This window comes from Merops nubicus, unplaced genomic scaffold (genome assembly GCF_000691845.1).
Source record: "Merops nubicus isolate BGI_N331 unplaced genomic scaffold, ASM69184v1 scaffold5590, whole genome shotgun sequence".
NCBI lineage: Eukaryota > Metazoa > Chordata > Aves > Coraciiformes > Meropidae > Merops > Merops nubicus.
Window position 1 is genome coordinate 45,677 of NW_008583557.1, and position 9,177 is coordinate 54,853.

The 9,177-nt window shown below is 40.0% G+C and overlaps 1 protein-coding gene across 1 annotated transcript; it reads left to right on the forward strand.

Moving 5' to 3' along the window:
• Positions 1 to 242: 242 nt before the first annotated feature.
• On the forward strand, positions 243 to 8,415 carry LOC103773874 (AF4/FMR2 family member 2-like; the record flags this gene model as incomplete). The annotated part of the gene is made up of 2 exons (XM_008941257.1): positions 243 to 363; positions 7,525 to 8,415. Coding segments are annotated over 2 exons (1,012 nt in total), but the record flags the coding sequence as incomplete, so codon positions are not given.
• Between the last annotated feature and the right edge of the window lie 762 nt (positions 8,416 to 9,177).

Below are 9,177 nucleotides of genomic sequence, written 5' to 3' on the forward strand. Positions count from 1 at the left end.
TGGTTTTGTCTGGTTTCATTTTAGGAGTGTGCTGACTGTCCTACTGTCCAATTTCACATAGTATTACGATTCCAAATTTACATTTGGGACAATTATTCAGTGGCTGCTGCTTTCTTTCAGAATTGTCTTCAGAACTGTCTTCAGGAGTTGCATTTTATTGCTGCTCTTACTGGTAGTAATAAATATGTAAATAAATTACAGTGATGACAATGTGTTGTCTTTTTTGTCTTTCCCTTCTTCAGTCACTATGAGCAAGACCGGAGTGCACTTAAGCGGAAAGAATGGGAGAGGAGAAACCAGGAAGTCCAGCAAGATGAAGATCTCTTTGCTTCAGGATTTAACCTCTTTGGGGAACCCTACAAGGTAAATTGCATTGCTGTGCTTTACATTTTCAGAATGTCTCTTACCTGAATGCATTTTGCAAATACAAATAAAGCTTCTCATCAGCTGTTAGAAATGAAACTATCACATCTGTCTTGGTTCTTATACTAGTGAATACGCTGATGATCCAAATCAGTATGTGGCAGCAGAGCCAACTGAATGCTCTGCCCAACACTGTTTGCAAGTATTGACAGAATCAGGAATTTTGATTACAGTCCAGTTCATAATTAATTCTAAAACACACAGCAAAGTCCTGCAATAGAATTATGTGCAGCTGCTACCTCTAGAAGTGGGTTTGTACCTACAAAGCCAGCATTTAGACCTTTTATTTTTAAGAAGAAAATAGACCTGAGTTGTTAAAACCAATGTTCTCTCTGTAGATAATGAATCCATAAGCTTTCCAGTGCAATCATATCCATCCAAAGCAGTCTTTTGGGAGACTAGCTGAATCTTTGGGGAGCGTAACAAGTGTATGAAAGAGACTTGTGACAAGTCTTATTCTCTCTAAGGAGCTTGGCTGCCTGAGATTTTCATCACCGAGGGATGTCCCCCTTTATGTTTTCTGCTGCTTTGATTTTCAGTAAGACGTTCCCTGAAGAATTCATCAGAATGTAAATTTCCCTATCTCTTTCTCCTCCCAATCAGTGACATCCATTGAAAGGCCACCACTTCATCTTCCCGTTTTACATTGTTAGCAGCTGTAGGGAGGATGAGGGCTCTTTGAAAATTGTCTGAAAAGGAGGAGGAAAGACTGGAATTATTCTCAAATGGTGTCTAATAATTATAGACTGGGAGAGTGTGATGGATACACTTGACTCCTGGCTGTATTTGGTTCAGGATGACTAAGGAGCAACAGGCCTTATGTTCTTGGGATTAACTTGTGAGCTGAAAACCCCAGGCTCATGTACAAGGGAGTGAAGATATCTTGAAATATATTTTGAAAGATAGTTTCAAAACCCAAAAATGCAAGATAACCAAAGTACAGAACAAGATATCAGAGCTAAAACAAAGATGTCTGTCTTGTCTGTACTGGTGCCTGGCAGCCAGCTACTATAAACCCTATAAATTATACTATCAGAATGGGCCCCATTTGAGCTCTCCCTGAATTTCACCTGGACTGCATGGCAAGTAAGTCTCTCTTTGAGCAGAGATGCCTCTCAAGGGTAGAGATCCCTTACCTGGCACTAAGAGATGCTTCCTTACCCAAGGCAGAGAGATCCCTTACCCATGATACATCCTTGGAATGTGACTAATAGCATGCTGAATAAATACTATGAAATGTAACTAACCCATGTAACTACTCAACATTATTGTAAATATCACGTGGATAATTCCATTAGACATAAACCATTGATCAAGTCTCAGACTAAGATTGGATCCAGCCACACCTAGGCTCCTGAAGAGCAGAAAGCAAGGGTGTCCACTCTGAACCTCATGGCTCAACAGACGGGTCCTCCTTACTCTTTGCATCTGTTTTCTGTGCAAATCATTCTCACTTGGTTCTAACTCCTTTTTCCTTTGTGTCTTTCTTCCATGCAGTAATTAATAAGGTGAACCTTGCCATCAAACTTACTGAACCTTGTCAAGCCACTGTTAAACTGCCTTAAATTCCACCAAACTTATTGAACTCTGTCAAATTGTTATTTTACCTCAGTAAAACATATTGCTGCTTTTGTCTTTTGGGTGAGGTGCACTCCACTCATCCATGACAGAGACTTGTGCAGCCAACTAAGGACTGTGCACTAGGACAGTTTGTTTGTGGGATCTATTTGTTGCATTTTTATAAAATTCTAATCAATGCACAATTTCTGCATTGGACCACATTTTAGCACCTTTATGGGAATAATAATTTTCTATGACCTGATTTTGTTGAAACTTCCTGCAGGTCATGCAAATGTTTGTTTTCATATAAGTGGTTATTTGGGTTTCAGAAGGTAGACCAATATGCAAATCATTTCAAAATTTTGTGTCCAGAACTAAAAATAAGCCCTCCAATATCTATGCTACCATAAAAATGATAATACCTGTTGTTGCATCTAGTTAGCCTGTAGGTATTTGTACCAAGCATACACAGAACGTATGCTTTGTCAAAAATTAAGAAGCAAAAAATTAGCCCACTGATTTTCCTCAGCAAATTTTTGAAAAAATTGCTTTTCACCTGCCTGGCAGAGAAATTTGTCAGATCTGTGGGACTGAGCAAAACATAATGTATTACTATCCTGATACAGCACTGTAATTATAAATTGTCAAAGATAAAAATTAAGAGGAAATTGCATGCAAAAATAGTTACATATCTCTTAAATTTGCAAAACAAAGGGAACTAAGACTGAATAGGAAGGCTGGGTCTTGATTACATTTCATACTGTGAGGGAGAAAAAGGACAAAGTGATAGACTGGTACTTGCTTTTTAAGTTCTGCATTGCTAAGAAGCAGCCACTGTACAATGGCCTAGGAACTAATGAAAGCTGGGCCTGAGTGGGTAGGTAGAGACTGGCGTTCCTCAGCAAGTGCAAAACTGAATTCAGGTGTTTGTTCAGGTTTACTCTAAAATAAAATGGAAGGACCATGAGGTGAAATGTTCAGCACGTTCAGGTTGAATTCCTTTACCACTTTGCGATGAACAGATATTTCTGTCTGAATGAGGCCTGGTACATGCAACAAGCTGCACCTATCTTGTCTCTTCTGGTTGCTCTCAGTGGGAGTGGAATAAGATAAAACACTGCCCAGCAGAGTCAAATGGTGTGACCTGTGAGGTCCACAGCCTCAGCTGGGCTAGCTCTACTAATGAGCAGCAGCTCAAGGGGTGGCTGGTACGTTTCTGAGAGGTCTGGGGGTGTGAGGTAAAATAGAGTCCACAGTGGAAAGAGGAGGTTGGGACTATCAGGTCTCTGGAAGTAGAAAACATCTCTTTTCCTTCCTTTTATTCCCAGATGTAGTGTCCTTACTTGTTTATCATTCCTTCCTCATTTGCTTCAACAGTAACCCCGAGAAGGGCTGGCTGGGGTAAGGAGTACCACCACTGCTGTTTTGGTGGTTTACAGACTGAACAACTGGCAGCTGTTTTCAGATCGCTCTAATGTTGGGGGTGTTAAAACTTGGTCAAAGAAAACAGCCCACATTTTCTCATGGAGCTTACTGCCACTGCCTAGCACGAGATGCGTGGAGTACTTGCCTCCATCTATCATCTCTTTGCTCTAGTTATTAGGATGTCATTCCTTTTATCCCTCTGTCAAATAAAACGTGGCTGATGATGATGGTTTTGGACAAATGTGTTTCTGCATTGATTCTTTGTAGTATACGTATGTGTACACATATATGAAAAGAGATATTTATTTTCTGTGGATATAGTGTTCTCTTGAAACTCTGGTGTCTCATATGAGGAATCAACAACTTTGAAAACATCATGACATCCAGCATTATTTTGGGAAGGTTGGGCAGAGAGGGCTGTGTTGCCCTTCAGTGCAAGTGGGTTGCAGGTCTTGCCTTTGAACTCTGGTGCAGCCTGCTAGTGGTTGATTTTGCAGAAGTGATGAGAGAAAAGGCTGCAGTGTTATGACAGCAGACATTTGAAAAAGCAATGTCAGAGTTTTCTGGAGAGAACCTGCAATTTTACTACTGAATTGTTGGTACCGTTTTTGAATGTGTAAAGGGTTTGAGATGAGTATTTTAGAGAAAACAGTGGGAGTATTTTTGTTACTTTGCAAAAGAACTGTCTCAGAAGAGTTCAACTCGAGAAGGAGAAGCTAATGGGCAGCACTTCCATTGGGGAACCTCTGGTGAATTTTAAAGCATTCACCTTTTTCAGGTAAAGCCCCTCCATACTATTCAAGCTTGACAGAAAAAAGATCCCAGCTTCTAATCCACAGAGATTAGTTTAACTATGAGGCATGAGAAAGTGAATGAATTATGAAACCTCAAGTTTCATACAAATTTTCACAAAATCCTTGAAAATTTGGCCTATAAGTTTGAGTGCATTAGTTCTGTTCTTTGTGGAACTATAATGCAATAGGTAGCTAGCAGATTAGTCTTCCAATAGGATTCTATTAATGGATCTTTTCTGAAAGCAATAGAAGCAGGTGTAGGAAGGTTTCCTACATTTCCTAAATTAACAGGAGCCTAGAATGAGGGGGAAGGCTATTAGCCATGAGTCACAAACCAGACGTATAATTTATGCCTTGAAATACTCAGAAAATGCTGCATATTTCCTTGATAGCAGCAAAACTGTGATTCAACATGCTGTTCAGAAAATAAGGTGTACAGGGGCCTCCTTTAAGAACTCGGCCAATTATCCAGAATATGAAGATAGAAATTGTCCCCAATCTGGAAATGACAAAAAGCAACCAGAAATCACAACTGGATTTTATACCTGTCTTGCTGGTATCCAGGCTTGTCAAGAATACTCTGCTTTTTACAAGAGCCCTGGATCTGTTGAGGAAATAAAATAAAAGCATTAATGTTATATTTTGTGTTAAGTGCAGGTAGTACGGTGCACTACACACGTGAGCTTGTTCAGGTTGTGATGCACCAGTCTGGTCTTAGTTTTATTTAAACATAAGCCAAATTACCATTCACATTCACAATGTGGTTTGGCTTTGCAGTCTGCTCCAAAGGCCATTAAGAGAGTAATAATCCTTCCATTGACTTCAGTAACTATTGAATGTGAGTTTTAGTGCATTTAAAATATGCTAAGGATATTTAAATTAATTTAATCTCTGTGCTTTTCAGGGAATATGTTTTTTATTAATGCTCCCAGTGAATGACTACAAATAATAATTCCTAACACTTATACAGTGTCTTTTATCCCCAGGATGTGAACATTCTGCATAAAACAGAGTTCGTATCAAGCAAAATTATATTTATCGTTATGTGACGTGTAAGATAAAATAGGTTGATAGAGTCAGATACCTCCAACATAGAAATGATTGAAAAGCTCTACATTCAAATTAAAATATTGATTCCCTCTGTGAGATTCTAGACAAGAGACATTTAATGTGCTGTGATGTTGAAGTGTTCCAGTGATGATATGTTGGCAGTACTTTTCTTAAAAAAAAAACCCTTCTGCTTTCTAGAAAATAAGTTAAGTGCACCCTGGGAGTGTAGCTGAGCCAGAGGTGAAGGCTGGTGGTCACACTTTTTTGGGTACTTGGTTGTTTCCCATGTGCTGTCCCATAAGGAGTTAAAGTGTTTGGGGAAGGAGGAAACAGAACAAGTATGTAAGTGTTTAGACTTCGCATCATAATTCGTGCTGGGCCCTTAAGCACAATGGAATCTCCTTGTTTTAATTTTGGGGGTTGGACAGAGAGAGCCTGGTTTTGGCTGCTGCCCAAACAGCTCATTGTGCAACTCAGTTGAAGGAGGCTGCTCCTATACAAAGAGCTTATTCTTGGCTTAGCTAGAATATAATTTTTGTCACTAAAATGACCAACCTAGGGACTTAGTTAGTGAATAAAAGTGATTCCTGGTGTTCCACAACTTGATTTATTAACTCTGTCAGTTAGGAGCACTGGCAAAATGTATATAGATGAGAACAATACTGAACAGTTAATTTTTAAATCACTGCCTCAGTGCAGTAGTAATATAGGTTACAATCCCTGAGAATGAGCAAAAGGAAATTTGCATTTATTATCTTCTTTTTCAACATTTTTTTTATGTCATGTGCAGTACTAAGGAAAAGAAAAAAACCAAACCAACCTTCCAGCAGTATTCTTCTCATTTCCTGACTAGTTCAGCAGTGGGTAATATAAGCAGATATTTCAGGAGAAATCCATGCATGGATATTTTTCATCACTCAAACTTCTGCTTAATACTTGAGGACAATGGGATCAGTGGCACGGTGAGTTCCCTTGTCAAGGAATGAAGTGTGATACTCTAACCAAGCACAGGTTCTTAATGCTGCCTTTCTCCAGCTTTATGGCCTGGTGGTAAGACATCTTTGGACTGTGGTACTGCTTGCTGTGTTGGTGAAAAAAAACCCCCAAACCAAACCTAAGTAAAAGTATAGTTGGGTGCATCCTGAAGTATTTTACATAACACTGCAACTTTGTCATTCAATTCCAGGCTCTGGAAGTTAACCATCTGCTTGAACAGGAACGGTAGTTTTGCTTTGTTTTCATCCTTTGAGTCTTGTAAAGTAATAAGCGTGAGGAATAAGATGTTTTAGTTTTCTGCTGGTCATTTCAGTGGAACATAAAGATCAGTAAGAGGGCTGGTACTTTGAGGCTCTGTCGGGTGAGTTAGAACAGGAAGAGAGAGGAAATCAGGTACCTATTAATTATAGCTGCAAGCTTATTTGCCCAGCCTTTTACAAGTGGAAGGGAAAAGGAACCAAAAAAAAAAACCATTCTGTGTTTCAAAAGAAAAAGTATGATAGCAGTGAAACACCAATGAGTCAATATTTATTTAATAATTACTGGAATTCAAAGAAAAGCATGATTCACAAACACAACCAGCCCCCAGACAGCAGAAGAATCCAAATACTTAAGAATGTGGCAGTCATGTCTATTTATGTTCTATAAGAAAATATTTTTGAGTGAGCTTTTATTTGAAGCTACTGTAGCATTTGAGTGGGTAGAAGCTTTTTCTTTTCTGCATTCAGATGGTAGATACCTCGGGTCAAACCGAATACTCTGTCGAAAAGTAATTGGAGTTACACTGAAGAGTTTGGTGCTGTATGTTTATTACAGACTACCCAGCTTCTATTTATGGCAGGACTGTGGGTCAAGGGGCTGATAGAGCAATAACATACTTAAATAAACTGTGTGATTGCAATTCAAATGCTCAGTAGCCAGTAATTGCACGTTTGTGTGTTGCACGATATGAAACGTACAAGGCCAACATCTCTGACATAAAACCAGCTCCTAACATCCATAACAGATGCAATTTAAACACTTCTCCAAGAGCATATTTAAGAAAATGGGAAACAGTAGACAAGTGTTACTCATGCAAGCCTGTTTCAAGAGGTTCTTTGAACACAGTTATTGATATGTTTTTCTTACATAACACATGCAAAACGTAATTGAAATGAAATGAAATGTCAGCATGACGCCATTAAACAGCTAACATTTGCCACCTTCTAAGACAGCTATTCTGAGCAGTAACTTTGTAATCAGGAATTTACTCACTCTTTATTTTTTGACATTTTAGACAAATAAAGGCGATGCCCTTGCAAACCGCGTCCAGAACACATTGGGAAATTATGATGAGATGAAGGACCTGTTAACCAACCATTCCAACCAGAGCCACCTTGTAGGAATCCCAAAGAATTCTGTCCCACAGACACCCATCGACAAAAATGAACAGAACTTTTTCCCAGAACCAAGAAACAGGATGATCCCATCTCATCAGATCAGTGGCCACTCATCAACATCGATGCCTCCACCTTCTTCATTGTCATCTAATTCTACTTTGCTGCACAGCCACCAGAGCAACAGGAAGTCGAGGACAGACTGGTCACGTGGTGGTCACAACTCCAGTGGGGCCCAGCCGAGCCAATCCAGTGGTCAGCAGAGTCGGACAAAGCATAGCTCTTCTCATGACCAGCCACAGGGCAGGTATGAAGACCTTTATAACTGTCAGAGTGAGCAGCATAAAACTGGAGGAACTGAGGAAGCAAATTCTATGGCAGCATCTTCACATTCAAGGAGGCATAATCATTCAAAGTCAGCACCTGGAGAACACACGTACAAAGAGAACAGTCATTCGAAGTCACCTACAGAGCTTGAGTTTGTAGGTCATGGTCCCGGATCTCCGCTTCCTTCCACGTCTTTGCTATCTGCGAACAACGGTCTTTCGACCCAGAACTTCCCCCCAGGACTTCACTGTAAAACCAGCATGGTGCAGCAAAAGCCTACGGCATACGTCAGGCCCATGGACGGCCAGGACCAGGTACCCAACGACTCGCCCGAGCTGAAACCTCCGGTGGAGATGGAGAGTGGGTATGGAAATCAGTCCTTTGGAACACTGCTGGAAGGCAAAGTGACCACGCCTAGCTCCAAGAACAAAGTACCAAAGCTCAACATTCCTCCTGTTAGTGAAGTAAGTAATTTAAAATAACCTTCTCTCCGGGCCTGCGTGAGGATTTCATGCACTGAATATTTTTCTCTGGAAATATGCAGTTCCATTTCCTGGAATTACATTCCTTTTTCCTAGAATGTGCCTGGCTCCTTTGGGCAGAGTTTGCTGTGAGAGTCCCAGTAGCAATATTCAGTGAAGTTTTAAGAGCGTGGTTCGGAATACTGGCATTGCTTGTTTCTGATGAATATTCAAAGGCTCTATCTCAGCTGAGCATCGTATATTTATATGAGCCAGAATTCTGGACAGAGAAGTCTAAAATCTCAGTTCATCTGCAGTTTGCACTGGTGCCTTTTCGGTTAGGAGCTAGTTCCATAGAAGGATTGCTGGTTTAAACTCGAAGGAAAGATGGCAGCGCTGGAATTCCAATGGCACTAAATAGTTTGACCAGTAAGGAGTTTGTTGCAGGGTTTGCTAAATTCCTATTGCTTTTAATGGAATTAATATGGCTGAAGTTCTGAGTAATGCTTATGAAAATGTGTCCCATTAAAGCTTTTATGCATTTTTAAGTGCTCTTAATATTGGGATTCAGTCCCACTCTCTGCTACCAACAGTTTAAGCTGTTGAATTTTGTATTGCTGGTCAGTACAATGGTCCTGGGAGGAACATTTTAGTTGGTTCATATTCGTGTCCTTTCCAAGCACAGATGTATAATAAGGATACCAATTGAACTATTCATGCCCTGTGTACTTTTTTTCTCTTATTCTGAGTTTCTCTAAAACACTA